General features: G+C 39.6%; 1 protein-coding gene across 3 annotated transcripts; it reads left to right on the forward strand.

Annotated features, from left to right (window-relative positions):
- The first annotated feature begins 891 nt into the window (after positions 1–891).
- Positions 892–22,905, forward strand: LOC126175016 (zinc finger and SCAN domain-containing protein 10-like). Of its 3 annotated transcripts, none has more exons than XM_049921505.1 (4): positions 892–1,081; positions 1,788–1,952; positions 14,940–16,322; positions 19,599–22,905. In XM_049921505.1, the coding sequence occupies exons 2-4, from the start codon at positions 1,865–1,867 to the stop codon at positions 20,957–20,959; spliced, it is 2,832 nt and encodes a 943-aa protein (XP_049777462.1). In that variant the 5' UTR covers positions 892–1,081; positions 1,788–1,864; the 3' UTR covers positions 20,960–22,905. The 3 variants fall into 3 exon arrangements, with proteins under 3 accessions (XP_049777462.1, XP_049777464.1, XP_049777463.1); XM_049921507.1 differs by having other exon boundaries at positions 14,940–16,238; XM_049921506.1 differs by lacking the exon at positions 892–1,081 and adding an exon at positions 1,314–1,498.
- Positions 22,906–23,723: the final 818 nt, after the last annotated feature.

Consider the following 23,723-nt stretch of genomic DNA (forward strand, 5'->3'; position numbering starts at 1 on the left):
TGTTTTGTTCTCGGTTTCTGGTTTCCATTCTAGACTTTCCAACATGTTCAGAATGAGTTTTTATGGATCCTACAAACAGGTCATGCTTTGCACCTCTCACAGCATTGACTTTGAATGAAAAGAGGATATCCAAAACCTGAAAAAGCCTCTCGTCCTTCATGGGAATGAGAAACACCGAAAAAAAGCTCTACAAGAGATTCCATTTTTTTTTCGCACTTGCAAACCAAGGACATTCCGATGTATCCCATTATACCTTTATATTAGTACGCTAACAATCGATCACATTACCTTCGCCCTAAAGTGCATAACGCGGTGGCGAGCAGTTGATAGAAACCTCTAATGAAGCGTATGTTAGGTCAGGGACAACAAATCACAACAGGAAGGAGACAAACGACTAGTTTAACGCGCGCAAAGTACAAAGCGCTGGACGGTGCATAAACGTTGTGCTTCCCTTGTAGAACTGCCGATAACACGTCAGGCTCTTTTTGTCCCCTTCAAATTTTTGTTTTGTGTTGGCCATATATTGCATCTATGCTGCGAAATGCACCGGTGCGCGCTCGCATCTGACGCGGGGAGCCTCAGGCTGCAGCTCCGGGGACGCAACCAAGTGCACAGTTCGCAGTCGTTAAAGTACAGAGCAGCCCGCGATTTTTTCCCCCCCGTCTCTCTTCCGTGGCTACTAGTGTGTGTGAGTGCGTATGTGTGTGTGTATATGTATGTGTGTGTGATATTGATTTAGGGCGTGCTTGTCTGTCGCCTGCGCCGCGAGCTGGTCATGCAGGCACGTGAGACGGCGACGTGGCAACGGCGCGGCGCGGCAGGCTGCGGGAGCGAGTCTGTAGCGCGGAACATGAGGTCGGCCGTCTCCTGCTGCCGACTCGGGAGCACCGAGCTGGTCCGGCGCGCGCCTGTGCTGCAAAAAGTGCTCTGCTGCTTCAACAAATTCGTGGCCGCGGGAAGCCGTACTGCCACCGCATAGATGGCGATTGCGTCCTCGTCGGCAGTACCGCCTGTTCACCTGTGTTATTATTTTCTAGTGCGACAAACAGTGCCCGGTATTTTAAGGAAAACTGCACGTCGGGTGAGTTATTTCTGTTTGCGGGAGAGGAGATTCTTTCGGGTGTCAGCTCTCGCATCCCTGTCTGGCCCGGGTAGAGGGGGGGAAAGCCTAGTAGCGTGAAGGCATACGCACTCGGCGTACACCGGAGCGCAATGCTTTGTTGGTGTTTACATATTTTATGTGACAGCTCCGGCTGTAACGCGTTACACTCTGGAGTTTTTGCGCCGAATGCCACTGCTTCTCACTGATGCGTTCACTTTCGTGTTTCTTCGCCATATCGTATTTTCCCTAGTGGTTTTCGTCGTCTTTCGAACACCGGTGGATGCACGGAAACATTGGGTTTTAAGCTCGTTCTTCGTGTTTTTATCAAGTTAACAGAGCCTTTAGTGCATTTGTGTGATTGTTGAAATGACATGGTGAAAAGTGTACGTCCTAAGTGTATGTCACAAGATTAATTTTCTTTAGTGCTATTTTTTTACTGTAGCGCTGGAGGTGGTCTGTCAATAATTTTTAACCTTTGTCACACTGGTGTGCGAGTTTTGTGTCGCTTTCTGATTCCAGACAAGCCTAAGAAATTGTGTTACTGTCGCTTATTTACTTTCATAATTTGAAAATTTACGCTAAAATCTTCCCCTGTTTCATTTAATATCCTTTAGTAATCGAAAATAGTTTCTCGATTTGCGTGCGTAGGAAAGGTAGTGTACTTCAACATATTTGTGTTTTTCAGGAAAATTAATATGCATCGACAGATGGGTTCTATAGCAACCGTGGATTGTTAATGTTTGCTGGTGATGAAGAGCAGATATGGCAATAAATTTCTCGGCATCATTTGCTGCTTACTTAGCAGCAGGACTGAAGGTTCCCAGACAGTTTATGTACTGTATTGCTCAAGGTAAGAACATAGAAATATCCGCAAATTATCTTTGTGTGATGATCTTCACGGCTGAACAATCTACTACAGTTTCCTTTGGAGTTTGTGAAACTCTTGTAACAGCACACTTTGCAAATCTATTGTTGCCCTTCGTCTGTGGTGCGCATTGCATCGGGGATCTAAACAAACTTTAATGCATTAAGTTTTTAACCACAACTACACACTGTAAAATGAGCTGGAGAAGAATAAATGTAGCATCGCGTCAGTTGACCACAACGAGCGGTCACTGCCTATTACATCTTGTCAAAACCGATTTGTGATAGATCTCATTTTCGCTCATTTATTGGCAGTCTCGCCGATACAGAAGTCCTCGACATTATCTAGTTGCAAGTGCTGAAATTATTTGTAAACATGATAGTTTTTCTTTTATAATACAAAATTCAGAATGTGCTTCAGTGCTGATTGCTAAAGCAGAGAAAATTTCGCATCCCATAATTGCCTGTTCACGTGTTTTGTTCACTTTACCAGCTCTGTTGTTGTATTAGAACAGTCTTCGTTTTTCTCATATGCGTGGTGATCCTGCATCAGCACATTTTCATATCAAAATTAATTTTCCCAAACATGTAGTGTAATCGTTTCTTTATTCCTGCCTTAACAAACCAAAAACGATCTTTTCTCGTCCTGAGTCTATTAATGACAGTGTTTCATGTACTGCAGTGATTAAAATCAAAATTCTGTAATACTCCCATTAATTTTGGAAAACCTAATAGGCAAAATTGACTGCATTGGTTTTCATAAACAGTTTTTGTGTATAACTCATAGAAGTCGGAGTTATGTATGATTAGAATGTGGCTGGAACCATTTAATGTGTATCAGTGTTTACATTGCTAGGCCAGTAAGTGTCCAGCCATTAAAAGAGGTAAACATTGAGAATCTTTTTCTGCAGATTGAAATTATGTTCACTGAAATAGATTTTGAAACATTATTGAGCAATTGATGCAATTTACATGTCAAAATCTTTCAGTTATGTAAGTGCTTCAATACAAATCATCATAACTGTATTGTCTTTCAACACCTAATTTGCACAAAGGACTATTTGTAGACATACTGGTAGTTAGTTGGTTTGGCTCCTGTCACAATAGTACTAGGCCTAACCAAATTCTTACTTAAATCATAACTGTTAGGTTAGATTTTATGTGTCATAATTCTATTATACTAATCTAAATAAAAATTAAATATATAACAACATTTTGTACTTTTGATATTTACTGGCAGTAATTGATAGGTTGTTTACAGTGGTAGTAGGCCTATCCACAGTCTGTTTTAAAATGCTAGTTTGTGGAAGTGATGCAGTGAAGTTCCCAAGTCTCTATGACTTTTCTGATTCCAGATGCAGTCATTGGAAATATGTATTAAAAATGTTCTACAACATTAGCTAGTGTTTCACATATCTTATGTGTGAAACAAACACTTATGTTATCCTAAATCATTTGCCAGCACCTAATGTTTACTCAACAGAGAGAACAAACTGTTCTGATGATATCGTTCTTGATGTTTGTCTGTTATATGGCAGTGGGCAGAAAAGTGTATTTCTGCAGTATATATATCAGATCATCGACACAGTACATATCAGATTCATAGGCCCAAATGATCCATGCTATCACAGCACAAAATTTAGAAACATGTTTTTCTTAATAAGTTGTGATAGTCATGACTTATAATTTTTCATGGTCTTAATATACTTATTCGATACTTTTCTGCAGATATGAAATGTTGAGATCACCTTAGACCAGTCAGTATAAAAACAAAACTTCCGTTTTGAAAGTTAATAGTACCCAAGGCCAGTAGCTGTTATTAACAGAAGAGCATGAAGCACAGAAAATATCTGTCTGAAGGTGTGATGTTATCTTTGAATTTGGATATATAGTTTTCAGACTTTAGTTACTTTTTTTTTAGTTTGTTGAATTTATACTAAATCATGTTAGAATCGTAGTATTGTCTGAGCCCAGGGAAGTTCTTTCCATGTTGTGTAGCTGTTGATGTCTAATCTTCTCTTAAATTGCATCATTTACAACTTTCCTAAGTTCTCAGTAAGCCATCAATTCTGACACCATGCAACTCAATGCTGTGTTTCTCTTTGCAGCATGTAGCCATATTTTCAAATTAATTTGCAGTATGAAGGTAAACTGACTTGTTCCATCATTATGATTTATCATGCAAATGATACATGAAACTGACTAAGTAGCAGCTTTATTCCTTACCTAATAACATCAACTTCGAAAACTGTTGTAACCTCCAAACTGCAAAAATTTAATTTATGCTATGAGTACTCTTACTGAATGACATCATTGTATTGAAATACAGCTGTGTGTGTTGCTAGAGTGTTCATTTTCTGATCAGTTTACTAGTGTACGTGTATTACTTGTCATGTTATCTGAACTGTTATTCCAGTGTTAATATATACTTCAGCTTTTCTATTGTGTCGCTTTGCAGTTAGTAAACAATGTGATTACATCAAAATGACTACATATAGGTAGGCATTTCTAAAGTCGTGGAGAAAACTTTCCTTGTTACTCTGTGGGAGGCAAATTTGAAATTAGTAATTGTTATTTATAAGGATTCCCTTTTAAAGAGAGCATTTAACTTGAGTTCCTTCATAATAATTTTTTTGTGATTTTTCTCTGCCATTTTCACTGCATGTGTCTTCTGTTGCTTTGTCGCCTGCTTTAATCTGGAGGTTTCAAATTTATGTTTTTTGTTAGTATTCCTCAACTGTCCCAATCTTTTATGTTTTCTGTTATTGTGCATCGTTGCTTGACATCACATTCAATTTCATTTGTCCACTTTGTTTATCCACTGCCTGAATTTGTGACTTAGGTACTTTTTCTTGTGATTCTGTTCTTTTCGTCCTTTCATCAGAACTGATAATTATTTTTATTATTTTAAACAATGGAAAGTGCAGGGTGGAATAACAATAACATTATGAAAAGGATGGGTTGCTACTCACCGTATAGAGGAGAGATGTTAAGTTGCAGACAGACACAACGAAAAGTCTTCCCATTGTGCCTGAGATGTTAAGTTGCAGACGGACACAACGAAAAGTCTTCCCATTGTGCCTGTCTGCAACTTGATGTCTCCTCTATATGGCGAGTAGCAGTGTATCCTTTTCATAATACTATTATCATTTTAAGTGTTTATGTAAAATGATACATAGACAAGACATAATAATTCTGCTAGCTTATGGACAAATCCTTCTTTAGAGCCCCGCTCCCCGGGCTCTCTCTCTCTCTCTCACACACACACACACACACACACACACACACACACACACACACACCTACCTGTACATTGCATGGGCATTTCAGCTCGTCTTGTATAAGAGCTTCAGTGTTGATGACACAAGAAGTCAGCTTGGACATTGTAACCGCACAGGTTTGTTTGTGTGTCTTTTTAAGGTATCTACTTATTTGTCCATGGACCATTTAGTACAATTGTAGCAGACGTGTCAGAAACATAACAGAAATAATATGCACATAAAAACATTAATGAAGTAGGATAGGATAAGGTGAGGATAGGGCAGGAAGTCAGCCATGATATAACCAAAGCAACCTTCCCAGCATTCTCCATAATTCAATTCAATTCAATTTTTATTATCACATAACATGCCTTATACAATCAAAGATTGTGACATAGGTGACTTGTCAGTTTTAGACTATATATAACAATACTAAAATAGACAATAAACTAATAATATACATGGTGTAACATCTTCAAAGAGGTATTTTAATTACAATTATAATGCATTGTTACCATTCATGAAATCTTCTACACTATAGTAACATTTATCTTTCAGATATTTTTCCAGGTCTCTTTTGGTACCTGTTACATTTGAGTCATCCAAATCTTTCCACATTTTATTTACATATTTCATGCCTATATAGTATGGGGTTTTTTCATATGATTTTAAATGGTGGGTAGGTAACATGTAGCTCGTTCTATGTCTAGTATCATATTGACGCAAGAAGAAGTTGCCCTCAAAAAGTTGTGGGTTTCTTTTCGTGAAAGTGAGAGCTTCATAGATGTATATGCTTGGAATGTTCATTAGATCCAGTTTTACAAATAAAGGTTTGCAGTGTTGCTTTGGTTTTGCTCCCACCATTGCTCGGATGATTCTTTTTTGTAGTCTAAAAGCTCTAAGTAAATTTGTTTTTTCAGACCCCCAGAAAATTATACTATACCTAATGACTGAAACAAAATATGCATTATATACAGTTTTTCTTACAGCTAAAACAGTAATACTATACAAGATATTCATAATATATACAAGGCTATTCAGTCGACCCAGTATGTTGTCCACGTGGTGACTCCATAACAGGTTTTTATTGACTAACACACCAAGGAATTTGACACAGTCTGCAGTCTCTAATTTTTTGTCCATATACCTTATTTCACTTATAGACTGTGCAGATTGTTTTGTGGTAAAATGAACAATTTCTGTTTTTGTAAAATTTAATGTCAAGTTATTGTTTTTGACCCATGCCTCCACTTCTCCAAGTGTTTGTTCAATATGACGAATTAGGTCTACCTCATTTTTACAACAAACTACAACTGTTGAGTCATCTGCATATAACAAGGGAAACCATGGAAAACCCAAATCAGAATGGCCGGACAGGGAATAAATGCCAGTCCTCCCAAATGTGAGTGCAGTACATTAAGATTGGAGTGACTACCTTGCTCGGTACATTTTTGGAAGGGGAATCCCAAAATACATTGATGACACTGTGACTGCAATATACACAGATGAACAAGAAATTTTGGGTAAAAAAGGAAAAAAAACTGCTCCAGAAAAGTGAAAGCTCATGAACTAATTGCACTGCAAAAAGAGCAACATGTTGTAGATAAATCATGAAACACTGATACGAAGCATCAAAAAATAAAAAAAATAAAGCACACAAGTATGTTATGTGGCACTGCTAGTACTTGATACAGTGTAATACATGAACACACAAAAAGCTACTGACACTGAAACCATCATAATTAGGCTCCCTTCCCAGTGGAGGTGTGTTACAATGCATGTTAAATTCAGGAAACAGGAACACAACACACAACAGCAGAAAACAATCTTTGCAAAGACTAACACAGCATAGATGGTTCATCAGTTAACAGAATTAAAGGAACTCAACAATAACTGATGGCCCAGTAATCACATAAGTAAATAAATTCATTTACATTATCGAAACATTATATATAATAATGAATTTAGGTTGTCTTCACCACTGTTGTATAACATGCCCCATACTCTCACAGTAAGGCTCAACAAGTTGTAGGTCATGACAACATCAACTTGGTTGTTGTACCAACTCAGCAATTTGGAGTTGGATTTCTTATTGAAATATTGTGTCTTTATTTGTAAACACATTTCAACAAGAAATCATTTTAACTTTGATCGAAAAGCCATTTCCATCTGCAACATCTTTATGGAAGTTGGCAGTGCATCATGTGGCTCACATGCATTTGACTACAAGTTGTTCTAACTTGTTAAATGAGGTCAAAGTAAATGTTACCAGAGACATCAAACAAAGGAAATATGTTGATACATTTTAATGGAATGATTTGAAAGGTAGGTTTAAGTGCTTACTATTACATTTCATGCATAAGAAATGGACGCATGTGGTGGAAAGAAACTGGAGTTTGAGTAGGAAAAAAAAGAGCAGGCGGCATACAAAATCCATTTACAGAGTGAATGACCTTCATTTTTACATTTGTTGTTACTTTTCTTACCAGAATGGTAGTTTTTATTTATTTAGCTTTGCTGCTGTCCATTGTTAGTTATTCTGTCGTGGCAGCCAACTTGCTTTCAGGTGTTTCAATAGCTGCATGATAATAAATTTAGATTGTCTTCACCACTGTTGTGGAACATGTGCCATACTCACATTAAGGCTCAACAAGTTGTAAGTCGTAACATCAACTTGTTTGTTATACTGTCTCAGCAATTTGGAACTGGATTTCTTATTGAAATAGTGTTTGTTTATTTGTAAACAATTATTTATATGTTGCCGTAACAATCTGGCTACAGCTGCATGTAGAATTCAGTATAAGTGAAAACCAAAATATCAGTCATCAGAAGGAGCTTTATTCAGTGTAAGTGATACAGTAGACAAGAGAAAAGATAAGGGTTTTCTTTGAAACAATCGATCCCTGAATGCTTTGAATTTCATTTATTTTGAATTCGTAGGCAACTTGTTCTGTGTTTCTCACATAAAAGAACTGTTAGACTTATTTTCAATGTCATTTTCCACTGTTCTTGTAGGCCACTGTTCAATGTGATTTCTAACAATGCCTTCCAGTACATAATCTCCGTCATGAGATTTGCAGCCAATAATATGGAATCATTGAAAAGAAGTGCAGCATTTAGTCACTGAACACTAGAGCATTGCACATAGAAAACAGTTCCTTAACCATAGAGCAGAAACTTATACTCAGTAGTGTGGGTTGTATTTTCCACAAACTTTCAGCAGAAATAGAACATTAAGCAACCAGCTTCAAATTGTGAAATTTAAGCTAAAAGACTTCTTGAGATACACCTATTTTGGGTAAGAGATTCATCCAATTTTTTCGTATTTGATGTATTGTAGATGTACATAATATGCAACAAAATACTGTCTACGTCTGCTCCTATATATATACTCGAAACCACTATGAAGTGCGTGAAAAAGAGTACCTCCCATTGTACCAGTTAGTATGGCTTTTTCCCATTCCACAAATGACATATTTTATAATACTTAATATTTGGTAGTGTCTTTGCTATTTGAATATTGGTCCATAAAGGTCAGTCTGTCACCACACACAAGAATACCCATGGGGAGGGGGCATTATCACACTCAAATTCTAACTTCATTTTGACTAGAAGTGTCTTACAAAAGATAGAAATTTTTGTTACAATGTAGTCTCATTTGTGCGTATTGTAGCAGGTTTCGTAATCATTATGTTGTGATTCTTTCCACAGCGAAGAAAACTACACCTACACAGAAACTGAGAGAATGAAAATGAAAATGTTATGTTTATTCTTTGGTTTGCAATGGAATATGCCTTTTTATCCAAAAGCTATCATAATATAGAATCAACATTTGGATTGTTCTGAAACTGTCTCAATCCTTGTCTCCAGTGTCTATGGCTGTTCCTTGTATGTACAGCATAAATAGTAAAAGATTTTTGGAGGAAAAATCATTTATCTTTTAGTTGAACCCCATTCTGGCTTAATCTAAACTAGATACCATTATTTTCTTTGCTATTTGTTTAGAAATATCATATATATTTCCTTGTTGGCTTTCTTTTTGGATACATACCACTGTTGCAGAATTCTACAAAAATTGATATTTTATTCATGAGAGTTACATGAGTATACTGGAACTTTTGCAAATGAAGTGTTTGTATGTGATTCTACCTCTTTGGGATGTTACAATTTGTTTCTTGCCACACTGAAATTGGTGATGTCTTCTGCCAGATACAGTATGCTGTGTAATTCCATGTTATGGACAGTATTAGTCAGCATCTACCCAGGTATCACAGTGATTTTCTCACCAGTAAATTGCTTCAGCTGTTCAGTTGTGTGAAACTGTCTACATTACACCCACCATTTGAACGCACACTGCAAGAAAAAGTGTGGCATGCCAGAACTGATATACTATGGGAAAAATGTATTACTGTAACTTTACCGAGTTGTGTGCATGTGTGTGGCAAATTGCCTGTCTTACTGGAAGCAGACCTTTGATTTTGGGGAAAGGCCAGCTGCTTGGGAAATGTGCTGGAAGTTCACAAAAACATATCAACTCATACCCCAGTCAAGAAACACAGAGCCAGTAATCGGCAACTGGGGGATGTGTTCCAGACACCAACCTCTTCCACCATGAAGAGGTTTGACTTGAATAGTGGCTGTATTGCTGGAGCCCAGAATTGTGCAACTTGAGATTTGATGAGGCCAGATAAGTGACACCACATCATCTTTATCTGCACCAGGCTGTTCCAACTTAGCCCTGTGAGGCACAGGTGCCCATGAGTGCCTGACAGCTCACCTGTTTATAAGCTACTCACCGGACACCCGTACTGAAACTCGTTCACACCTTTTTCTGTCATATGCGTCCACCCTTGCCCACATGAACTCGGCTGTAGCATAAGGTCACAAATACGGCCAACTCCTTGTAAGAACTCTTTGCCCACCTCTCTCTGCAGGCATTTGAGGTGGAACAGCCTGATCTAAATAAAATAGAAACTGCTACAACTATTCATAATGTTCCAAACCTTTAGTATCCTGGATTTTATTCCTGCATCACTTTGTACCTAATGGTAAACATACATTTCTCTTTCCTTTCCTTTCCTCCCATTATAAAAAGAGTAGTCATCCAGTACCAGTGACCGTAAACTATCTGACCAATAATCCAGACATTGTCACGTCTCCAAGAATTTTCACTGACATTGAGGCTGCCAAGACACTCTCGCAGAGGGTATCTCAAACACTGGTTTGTACAGATACAACTCCTGGCACCAGTCAATGGAATGTTAATCCTCGTGCGAGCATGCTTTTGTATAAAGTGCGCCAGTCACAAATAACAGTGTCTTGTACCGTTCCATTTTGTTGTTTTAAAATTGTGAGCCCATATCTATTCCTTCATTATTGCTTCAGCTAATACTGTGATATGTTGTGTTGTTGTATGTCTGCGAGAGGAGTAGTAATATAAAATAAGCAGTGAGCTAGGTGAGAAAAAATTTACGATCCGTGCAAGAAAACAACCCAGATTCCTAGCTAGCAGCATAAATCCACAATAAGGCAGTTATCTATGAGATAATTAGCAATCAGATAAGCAAATTGGCTGGGATCTGAAGCAGTTGTGCTGTTTAACACTTCGAGTTTATAATGTAAGCTTATTTTATCATTGTTTAAGCTTATTTTATCATTGATTAAACTGTAACTTTGCTCATAGCTTTTTACCTTGGTAACATAAAGACAGCTATTCTTGATGTGTAAGAAGTACGCCATATGTTCAATTGTATTATGAAAATTTTCACACCCATGTGAGGGTTAATGTTAATAAGTATGCAAAATGATACTTTATTTAATGCTGTATGGTGTCATACTCATTCACTGTCTCACACAAAATAAACAACAGCGCCAATACAGTACTAATCCTGCCAATAAACATCATATGTGATATGTTGTTCCAATAACACAGTCATATCATATTTAGTTTCATTGTCATGATTGTTATTTCCTTTTTGCAATCCAACAAGATAATTGTGAGTGATTAAAATGGAAATGTTTCAGATTACTGTTGTGGTATCCTCGTAAAACTGTATAGGAGGCTTTTAATTTGTCTTATATAGCACATGTCATTCAAGAGCAGAATACAAAACAGGCTTGTGGCATCTCAGTTTGACGTGAAACGGTCCAATAGATATTGTTTGACAGCTCAGAATTGATTATTTTGTCTTATTGAGGGAACCTATAACACCCCCCTGCTTCCCGGGATTTGCGAAATTACAAGTTGACAATGACCGTGAATTATGAATTTTGACCCGCGTCGGGATAAGGCATCCGAATCCGAAGTAAATAATGATTATTCCGCGGGAAACAGGAGACATTATAACTTGATCATTATTGAATGAGTAATTTCATTCAATAATGATCGGTAAATGAAATAATGGAAATAATTTAGAAGTAAATTTTGCCAGTGGAAATTTTGCCGAAAGAAATGATTAAGTTGTAAAAGCTATTAAAAAATCAGTCGCCAGCTCAACTGATGAGCGACAGTACTGTTAAGTACGTGAATAATTGTGCCAAAAATAAAGTTTACCTGTTTGTAGCGTAGCAGGTGGAACAGGAACTTTTACATAAGTGCTGTGTCAGGCTCAGTAGTCATATAAAACAATGTCATAAAATCTAACTACACTTAAACATTAATTTTGATAATTATTTTGTTCATAATTTGTCAGCTAAGTGCAATGCTGACAACACAGATAATTATCTATCGAGATTTTGAATAATGGACTGTCATTTTGTCTTTAAAATTAGGTACTTTGCACAGTTTAATCTACTGATAATGAAATATATTGCCAATAATTGATTAACTATGTTTTGAATGATAATAATTCATTAATTGGGGGATTGTCAGGTGGAATAAGCTTTATAGTTTCATGAAATATCCTTGAATTAACTTCAGCTGAATATGCATTGAAATAAATCTTGTTGTTGTTGTTGTTGTCTTCAGTCCTGAGACTGGTTTGATGCAGCTCTCGAAATAAATCTTAATAATCAAATTTATTACTTCAGTCTGTTATTAAGTTACTACGGTTGACGTAAGCTTATTAAGTGCAACAATTTACTACGATAACCAGTCTGAAATTTGCTCTTCACTGTCTATGCAAATAATTTGATAATTAACATATTTTCTCTCGATAATGGCAGACACACTCGGTTCAATAAGGTAAGGATTGGAAGGAACCTACTTGGTGTTCTTGTCGGGTGGAATGTAACTGCAACACTTCGATTATAAAGTGCTTGTTATTAATTGTTCAACTTCAGAGAAAAGCACAGTCACTGGCAAGCCTTCTACAATTTTATCCTATGAAAATTACGTAGATCTTACTTCCCTCGTTGTCGGTGGATTGACGGAAGTCCACGGCAGCGACACAATGTGGCATCGGGCTTTTACTGTTGCGACTTGGGCCCATAGTGCGCTTCACATTTAAGTCCTCGTTTCTTCAGCACTATGCCTATTAATCCATAATAACTTGCCCGGCCATGCTTCCTGATATGCCGACCATTACTTTCCCATCGTACTTAGATCCACACACTAGCTGTTAGATGTAACACAGCTAGGACTAGCGACTGTACTTCTTATTCCAAACACGGCATTACTGCTACTACTACCCACTGGCGCGCTCCCGTGCCCAGAGGCGCGACAAAAAAATATCTCTGACTTCAACGTTAACTAAATATGCCCTGACTTGCCAGTGTTAAATATTACATAATTTAAACATAGTATTTACAATACATATTTACACTAGACAATACATCATATACAAACAGTTTCATGTGTTAAGTAAGCGAAAAAATTCATGGCAAGGACTGCGTTGTAGCATTACAAACCGTATACAAGGTAGAACAAGAGTACTGCTGTAGACATTATTTTTCTGTTTTGTTATTTCATTGTTCTTGTTAACTTTTCAAGATATAAAAACATATTTATCACCTTCATTTTCCTTTATTTTGTTACACATCAAGGAAACTCACAATGCCAGATTATCAAATTACCTATTAATGGGCTGTAGGAAGTTACGATCTGTCATAGCCCAATAGGCAAGTTTTTGCACAATTCCAATATTTCTATGGTGAACATCATCTAAAATACATGACCCAAATGTAACCAGGGATGTAGATTTATTCATTCATGTGTATATTCTCTCATAATTCATCCTGCATAATTTTCCATCATTTCTTGATAGGATATCCTTGGAAACTGTGGCTTAAAGTGGAAGTATTCCATTTCAGTGACAATGCCATGCAGGCAGACCTATTCTTGTGTCTTGTCACAAAGAAAACTGCAAGCAAATTTTATGTCTCTGAGCAAGTGAAGGATACAGCAAAACAAACCTTTAAAAAAACGCTGAAAAATTTTGCAAGAGTTTACTGCTTAAATGACTGTGGCAACTTCCCCACACACAGTTCCATTTCTGCTGCAGTGACAAAGCAACAATTCAAGACTAGAGCTTGGTGCAAAGTGAATTTGTATGGAAGACTTCAAATGTTGTTACAGCTTGTCACAGCCCGGTGTTACCAATTAAAAGAGGGGCATTGACAATTTTATTTTCAGTCACAATCACAAATAAATTTTACAGCTATTATTGGTTTAAATGTTTAAATAATCTATAGATAGAAGTCTTACTGTGGCTCTTGATTCATGGAGCAAAGTTGGCCAGCAGCCACATGCACAGCTGTCGAGTGCTACATAGATGACACTGATTGAAAGCCACAATGTGGTGGGCAATCGGAAAATAACTTAAATGTCAAATGGTAGTAGCTGCAAAAATTATTTTCATTTGTTTGTGTTATAACTAAATAACAATCGCTGATACTCCATCGATATAAGGCAATGATATTTATCTGTACATTTGTCAGATTTAATTCATAATGAGATTAGGGGAAAAACCATACTGCTTGAGTGGGAATAATTTCCCTTACATTATTTTCCTTCATATTATACCTTTATTTTATCTGTTTTTCTCTGATCTCTCCAGTTGTCTTTGCAGAGTCTACAACCAATTTAATTTTAACAACAGGCCATATTATTTCAATTTTTAACATCAGATGGTGGCCACTGCCCTTCGCCTGTCCATAATCCTCCTCCTTCCCACCTGATTATATCATTGTAATCTGACTATAGTATGATTAAAAGTACGTGTTAAGTTGACACTTCAATATTGGAGCTTAATGTGACCATCAGAGAACATCACAAGTGAAGTCACTGAGGTCACCAACAGACCATGTCAATGCATCATTTCAGTTCCAGATTTTTAGTAGTGTGATTTACATGTGTAATATACTATTTGTACATGTGTAATACACTATTTGGCACTGCCTAACAGCCTATTAAACTGTCTGTAGTCACACTAGGCAAAATCATGCTCTGTCTGTGTTTGCAGCATGCTACCTGGTGACAGAACTTTATGTGGTACACAGCTGACAGCCGATTTGGCAACACTCTTGCGCCATGTGGCAGATGTCAAATAACGAATAGTTTTAATTACAGTGTAGCAGCACAAAAACACAAGTAGCTGTTGATGACACTCCTACTAGTGAATCTCTCACAGAATACTGTGTGTATTATTTCTGTTCAGTTTCCAGCAGATAATATTTATATGTAGCTTGTAAATTTTTGTAAACCTAGTTATTGTGTTTTGTTTGCAACGAATTTTTATATGATTTCTATCATTTTACCTTTCTATCAATTGCAGATACTGGAGCATTGTATGTCCCATATAAAGATGGTACTGACAGGCAACAAGCCCAAGCTGGACAGTGGGCTACAGGTCCACTGCAAGATGGAACTGGTGGCTACCATCCACAGCAACAAGGTGGTTCATCAGCTTCAGGAAGTCCTCAGCAGTCATGTGGGGATCCTGAGACTGTGGCTCCTCCACCACCACCAACACAGCCCCCACAACAGCAGCAACAAGGCACAATGACATCGCCTGTCCCCTCCCCGTATCCACCACCACAGGATGCTACAGCACCACCGCAACAGACACCTGTAGAGGATGATCCTCAGCAACATTCCCCAACACAGCAGCAGCAAGGGACACCACAGCAGCAGCAGACACAGCCTCAGCCACAGCAACCCCCAGCATCACAGCAGCCAGCTCCTCCACAACAGCAGCAGCAGCATCAAGCTGATGTTGAACAGCAGCAGCAACAACAGCAACAGCAGCAACAGAGAGTTGTTACAGCAGCACAGTGTTTCCCACAAGAGTTACAGCAACAGCAGCAGCAGCAACAACAACAACAACAACAGCAGCAGCAGCACCAAGTTGATGTTGAGCAACAGCAGAGGGTGGCTGCTGCAGTAGCAGCTGCTCAATGTTTTCCTCCAGCAGATATGCAACAGCAGCATCAACAACAGCAGCAGCAGCAACAGCAACATCTGGCATATGCGACACAACATTATTTCAAGGATCAGCGTCACACACCAGGAATGCCACCACATGTGCTCACTCCAAGTGGCTTTACTGCCCTTCATTACTTGAAGCAACCGGGAGTGATGTTAACTTCACTTGGTACAATGGGCATGGGAGATGGAAGTGGTGTAGGTCTGGGGACGAGCATCACTGACGGGACAGGTGTGGGTGTCGGTGCAGTTGCATACCCAAATGTTCAGGTAGATGTGCGCTCACTGCCTGATATCATCCAGCAGCAACAGCAAGCCCAGCATCAAGCACAACAACAACAGGCTCATGGTCCGGGAACAGGAAAACCGGGGCGGGGAGGCAATGGTTCGGGCTCAGAGCTCAGGCTTTTCAAGTGTCTTACGTGTGGCAAGGACTTCAAGCAGAAATCGACTCTGTTGCAGCACGAACGTATCCATACAGACAGCCGCCCTTACGGTTGCCCCGAATGTGGAAAGCGGTTCCGACAACAGTCCCATCTGACACAACACCTACGCATCCACGCCAATGAGAAGCCTTACGCCTGCGCATACTGCGAGCGCTCCTTCCGGCAACGTGCCATCCTCAACCAGCACCTGCGCATCCATTCGGGTGAGAAGCCTTACCGGTGCCCGCAGTGCGGCAAGCACTTCCGCCAGAAGGCCATCCTCAACCAGCACGTCCGCACACACCAAGGCGAGCGCCCCACTACTTCTAGTCCTCCTCACGATAACGCCAGGGCAAAGTTGGCCGCGCTCTTTGAGCTCTTTAGTAGACCGAGTCTTCTCCCTTTGCTGGGCGGCTCGTTGAAGATCCAACAGCCCGATTAAATGTAATTAACAATAAGAGATAAGAAGTACTGTGTCGTTTCAATTTTTGGCTGCGTGTCCATTCCGTTCTCGGAAACTGTATTCCAGCTTGTAGTATTTTGTGGGATCTCTCTTTCCTGTTTGAGATAACAAGTTCATTTAACATAGACTGGAAGAGAGATATTTAAATTTGCTTTAGTGAAACAAATATCTCATCACAATTGGATATATGAAATTTATTTCGTATTTTAAAGCAGCAAAACCTTGTTAACTTTCTCAGGAACTTTTTCCTGATTTTTAGTTGCTTTTTACTGGTGCTGAAGAATCTCAGTGGAATTTCCAAAGCAGTGTAGTTCCAGTTTGTACCAGGTGTCATGTAAGAGGTCCCTAAGCATATTACTGTCATGTCTGTAATGATTGGCAGAATAGCTATATTCATCAAACACGGTGTAAATCTTGTCATGCCTAACTGATATAGTCAGGCACATTCAGTCTTGAGCCTTTGGATCTACAGCAGCATATCTCTCTTTTATTTAATCCTTTATCACATTTCTCTTAATTAACTATTACGGAGAGGATAGATGCCTACTCACTATAAAGTTGACACATTGAGTTGCAGACAGACACAATGAAAAGACTGTTACACATGAAGGTTTTGGACAAAGCCTTTGTCAGGAAAGCAAAACACACATGCATTCACATAAGCAAGCACATCTCCTAGACACTTGATCACTATCTCTGGCTGCTCAGGTCAGACTGAAACTGAAATCCAATCCATTGTGGAGTGGGGAAAGGGGGGGTGGGATAGCAGGGTACAAATAGGGGAAGAGGAAACAGTGCTGTCTGGTGGAGTGTGCGGGGACTAGAGGTGGCAGACAAGGATATCTGGTGCAGCATCAGGAGACTGTGTGAGAGGGAGGGAATGGAAAAAAGGGAGAGTAACAGAGAAGGGGAAAAGATTGTTGAGTACATTGGCAGAGAACAGTGCACAATAAGGATGGGGACGTGAGTTGGGAGGAGGTGATAGGGCAAAGGGGGCAGAAACTGTTTGGTAGAGGGTGTGGCGACAGTAGGTTGCCATAGGCCTAGGTTGGAATAATTTTGGGAGAGGAGAATATGTTGGAAGGTAACTCCAAAGGTTAACTCCCATCTGTGCATTTCAAAAAAGCTGGTGGTGGAGGGGAGGATCCAGATGGCCTGGGTTGTTAAGCAGCCGTTGAAACCAAGCTTGTTACGTTCAGCTGCATTTTATGCAACAGGATGGTCCACTTTGCTCTTGGCCACAGTTTGATGGGGCCTATCCTTATTGGTTGATATCTGATTGGAAGTCATAGCAATATCAAAAGCTGAACAATGATTGCAGTAGAGATGTTACACGACATGGCTGCTTTTACAGGTGGCCCAGGTAGAATAAGCCATGACAGGACTGGAATAGAAAGTACTGGATGGTTGGATTGGACAGGACTTGCTCTTGGTTCTTCCACAGGGATATGATCCCTGATGAAAGGGTCAATCAGCTATCCACCAGGGTGAATGGCCACCGCCAAACTGTGGCTAAGAGAAAAGTGGACCACCCTGTTGCACAACATGTTGTTGATGAATGTAACATGCTTGTCTTCAGTGGCTGCTTCACATCCTGGGCCATCTGTATCCTCCCCTCTACCACCAGCTTTTCTGAACTGTGGAGATGGGAGTTATCCTTACAACACATTCTCAACTCCCAAAACAAAGTGAGGTGGTGCAGTGGCTAGCACACTGGACTCGCATTTGGGAGGATGACCGTTTAATCCCGCGTCCGGCCATCCTGATTTAGGTTTTCCGTGATTGAAAGGGCACGGCGGACTTCCTTCCCTGCCCTTCCCTAATCCGATGAGACCGATGACCTCGCTGACTGGTCTCCTTCCCCAAACAACCCAACCCAACTCCCAAAATCATCCCGGACTCAACCTATGGTAACCTACTGTCTCACACCCTCCTCCCGACAGTTCCCTCCCCTTCTCTCATATTACCTCCTCACAACTCACGTCCCCACCCTCCTTGTGCACTGCTGTCTGCCAGTGCACTAACCAATCTTTTTCCCTTCTCTGCTCCCTTTTTCCCCTTCCCTTCATCTCTCACAGAGATACTGCACTGGATAGCCTTGTGTGCCACTTCTACTTCCCACACACTCTGTGAGGCAGCACTGTTTCCTCTTTCCCCACTTGTACCCTGCTGTTCCTTCCCCTTTCCTGCTCCACTATGGATTGGATCTTGATTTCAGTTTCAGTAAGGCCTGAGCAACCAGAGGTAGCAGAACTGTGTTTGAGGTGTGCTTGCTTGTCTGAATACATGTGTGTTTCTCTTTTCTAATGAAAGCTTTGGTCAATAATTCGATGTGTAACAGTGTTTTTGTTTCGCCTGTCTGTAACTCAATGTGTCATGCAGTGATTAGCGATCTATCCTTTCCATAATTGTTGATATTTCAACCTGAATTTTCCATTTCTGTTAATTAAGATTTATTGGCTGTGCCTTTACCTACATTTCCAGACCTCTTCTTGCATCTTTTTTTTTTTTCTCTAGCAGAAGCACTAAAGATTCCAAATACTTGGGACTCTGTGCCTGTCAATGTTTCTGAAGGCCAGCTCGGGATTTCCAATCTGTTTTTTGGATGTGGTTATTGTATTTGTCATTATTAATTGTGAGAGATTTTTTGTTAAAGTAGTAGAATACATGTGACAGATGGGTCCCTTACCAATCCATGAAAACTTGTCACATAAAAGGATTCATCCTAGGAAATTCACAAGCCATTTGTCAGATGCCAGAATGTTGGCAAGTTGAATGTCATCATTTAATTAGAAACACTTGTGTCTGTGTATAGCAGATAACTGAAACATGCAAGAATATTTCTCAAGCAAAGGTTTTCTTTCATAAAATGATACAACTATCTGTTGGCAAGCGGTGCAATACCCACACAAGATTGTTATTTTCTTATAGATTCAAGAAAGTGAAAGAACTGGATTGCTTTCTGTAGGGAAATATGTTGTAAAACTGTTAGTAGCTATTATTTTCCACTTCATAACTTTCTAATTAATTGCTGCACAAGGTTTTGTTGTCCTTATGTCATTGCATGAGTCAACATTTATAAGTGGAACACTTATACATCATTATTTTGCTTATTTTACAGATGTGAGTCCTCATTTGGTGTTCAAGAATGGTATGACGCCTACCCTGTGGCCTCAAGATGTGCCATACCCACCTGATGCTGAGAAGGATGATGCAGCTTCTACATTTGGGAATCCTGAAGACGGCAGTGTGCCACCGGACCAGGCTCGTAGCAATGGGCAGTGTTTTTCTCCTGACAGTGCTGGCAATGTGCAACAATATCAAGCATATTTCAAGGATGCCAAGGGTATGAACCATTCAGTGTTTGGAAATGGGGGTCCTGCAGGAAACTTTGGGGCACTTCAGTACTTAAAACAGGGTCAGGTAAAGCCTGGTGGACTGCTGCCTGATGTAATACAGCACGGGAGAAGTGCAGGGATGCCCCTTTATGTGCGCTGTCCTATTTGCCAAAAGGAGTTCAAGCAGAAATCGACATTGCTGCAACACGGTTGCATCCATATAGAGTCCAGGCCATATCCGTGCCCAGAGTGTGGTAAGCGGTTTCGACAACAATCTCACCTCACACAACATCTTCGAATACATACAAATGAGAAGCCTTACGGCTGTGTATACTGTGGTCGAAATTTCAGGCAGCGGACGATCCTCAATCAGCATATTCGTATTCACACAGGTGAGAAACCGTATAAATGTGGACAGTGTGGAAAAGACTTCCGCCAGAAGGCCATTCTCGATCAGCACACTCGTACACATCAAGGTGATAGGCCGTTCTGCTGTCCGATGCCTAACTGCAGGCGGCGCTTCGCGACGGAGCCAGAAGTGAAGAAGCACATAGACAACCACATGAATCCACATGCTGCGAAATCTAGACGTGCTAACACGGCGGGTGTTGGTGTTCTGGAAGCAAAACATCATCCCGGAGCCACAGTACTGGGAGGTGAAAGGGGTCCTCCAACTCTGCTGACACGGGGCATTCCACCCACGGCTGTAGTGAAGCCCGAACTGTATTTCCCACAGTGTTATGCACCTACATTCAATCATCAGCCACCACCACCCCCTCCTCCGCCTCCACCTAATGCCCAGTTTGCCACAGCACAGGGTGCCGGTGGTAGCATAAGTGGTGGGAACATTAATGGTGCTACAATCAATGGTAACACTATTAATGGAAACAGTATTAATGGTACTACGATCAATGCAAATGCCATCAATGGTAATACCATTGGGGCTGCTAGTAATCTCAGCAATCTCAGTGGGAGCAATCTCAGTGGAGGCAGCATCACTGCCGGTAGTCTAAATGGCGGTGGCATTAACGGTGCCAGTAGCAGCAACAATAGCACAAATAATAATCAGAGTCCTGTGATGAATTCACCTGCCCCTGAGTACAAGTCTGTGCCCCCACAGACATCCAGTCTGCCGGCCCAGTGACTAGCGGCTGCCCTTCTCTAGCCATCGGGACCCGGCACGCTGCCACATTTTGCTGGTAGTGCTGCCGGACCCATCAAGCATGAGCCTTGTTGGGAAATGTCCCCCTGTGCTGAGAATGGGCAGGGATACTATGAAGTTATACACTCTGTATGAACTGCTCAGTGAACATTTCACTGTAAAAACTGTTTGACTGAACTTTGGTTGTGATACAACCAGTAAAATGTGTTTGGGAGTCAATTAGTCCCACTGTACAAAAAATGACAGCTCGATTGACATCGTTATAAATGCCGGTTACTGACCAGTCCTAGACTGATGATATAGTATGTGATAGATATTATTTGAAAAGATTTTAAATTGTTCATACTTGATAGAGAAATAATTATAATCACTTGAACAATATTGTATAAATATAGTGACACAGTAGTTTATTAACAAAGTGAAATGAAAATAGCTCCGCTATATATTAAAAACACAACACATATATAAATAAATAAAATATATATATATATTAAAAATATATACATAGATAACTTTTATATTAATACTCTACTAATATTCCTTAATACAAAGAGGTTGGAGATTGGAAATAAATGTAGATAATATATTTTAAATGTTTTGTGTAAGGTGCTGATATAACTGAGAACTGTATTGGGCAGGTAGGTTTGTATCACAGTTTTATAGTACATACAGAATGAATGCAGTTGTTACGAATGTGCTTTAGCAGGACTGGTGTGATGTATTGAATTTATAACAGCTTTCTTGAAATGTTTCTCTTTTTCACTGTTATAAATGCAAATTAAGGCCTAGATATTTTAAATGTGGTTCTACATGTTTTATAATCTGTTGTGTTATTCATACTGTCTTCTGGGTTGGTTGACTTTTTTTGTGATTATCTGGCGCTTTTCCATAGAAAACTAGTATGTGATATTAGCAGACTGGTAAACTTCTGCTGCCACTAGTGCCGTTCTTTGTTGATTCTAAATCATTTTATGATTCTTCAGAAGAGTTAACTTGGTAAACTAGATGTTCAGTGTACAATGTTAATTATCCCTTGTGCTTCAGAGGCTCAAAGAGTGGAATGCAAATAATAGTGCCTGATATTCATATTACACACCATGTCATCCATATAATGGAGGCAAAAGTTATGGAGATAGTGTAAGAACATACCCTGGGGAAAAACATGAATCCTTGTTCAGAAAGCAAATTCTGTTACAGTAGATGAGTAAATTCCTGTTTTTGTATTATATTTATCTGTATAGCTTTTGAAGTGATAGAAATTTTGTTGAAGGTTCAGTTAACGTAGAAAGATTTTCTTTAATTTTCTGACAACATTCTAATATGCTGTTGAAACTAACATCACTGAGAGCGAAGGTGCAAAAGATCTGATAATTCTGAAAGGATTCATCCTGTCCCCACCATTTCTGTTGCTAATTATTTATGTACCATAATTTTAATCTGCAGTTTCTTCTAGCTTGTTTGTATTTTTAGCTGATAGAAATTTATGAGGAATCATGACCTGCCTGATTTTCTGTTGGGGTTGTCTCCCTTGGGAAAGCTTGCTTCATCATGCTTCTTGAGCCCTCCCTGCCCTATGTTGTGGGACACTCTTCATCTGGCTCCACAGTTGAGACCATTCCAGCTTGGCTGACTGTGAAATTTATGAAATTTTTGAGCTTCGTTACTCGTACATTTTAGTTCCAAAGTTACTGTACTGGTGTTGTTGAACACAACTTACTACAGGACTTACCAGCAAGGTATTACTGCTAAACAGAAAAAGTATGTGATCTAAGGTTTTGAGACAGTTTAGCTTAAATCATATATTGGCGTGGTCGAACATTGTTTTTGCATAATTAGATGTGATGATGAACAAATTCATCATTATCAAAATATCCATGGGTGTGCTGCTGGTCTATAGTGTCCAACGGGCACAATATTTCAGCGATCATACATGTCGCCATCATCAGGTGAACTGACGCACTGAGCTCCTGTGGACGTGCCGACACGGAGATCCGTACGCTATGGCTGCTCAGAGGGAGCAGCCATAGCGTACGGATCTCCGTGCCGGCACATTCACAGGAGCTCAGTGCGTCAGTTCACCTGATGATGGCGACATGTATGATCGCTGAAATATTGTGCCCGTTGGACACTATAGACCGGCAGCACACCCGTGGATATTTTGATTATCAAATACGCCGGGAGAAACTCAAGAATCAAATTCATCATTGATATATCATGGATATTCAGTGATGAAATTATAAACATTTTTGAAAATTTAATTGAGAAAAAAACTTACATGAATTTGAAGGGGGGTTGGGGGGGGAGTCAATTACTTGTAAACCGTCACTGCAACACAGGTGGTAAACAAAGTAACTGTCTTGAGCACTTCAGCCTACTCTGTTGTGAAAGCTAGTTATTAACAGTCAGTTAATCATTAAGGCAGAAAATCCAAAAGAAATGGTGGAAGTGGGTGCTAGTTAATCTGTTCAACTGTGGTCATAATTAATGAAATTTAATGACAAGCAGAAAGATAGATACAAGTAAGACAATAATACATTGCTGTAGCCTCACATTGGCTTGTTATTGTTCATAACAAATGTGCCAAACTACTTCCATGGCACACTGTGTTATTGTTGACTTGCATGAAAGTTAAAAAAAAATTGTGCTTGCCATTGTAGATTCTTGGTAATTAAGATCACTGTAAGTGTGAACAGGAACTTTACTCATTGTAGGCAGAATAGACACCTTTTCTGTAAATACCCTATCC

This window comes from Schistocerca cancellata, chromosome 3 (assembly GCF_023864275.1).
Source record: "Schistocerca cancellata isolate TAMUIC-IGC-003103 chromosome 3, iqSchCanc2.1, whole genome shotgun sequence".
NCBI classification, from domain to species: domain Eukaryota; kingdom Metazoa; phylum Arthropoda; class Insecta; order Orthoptera; family Acrididae; genus Schistocerca; species Schistocerca cancellata.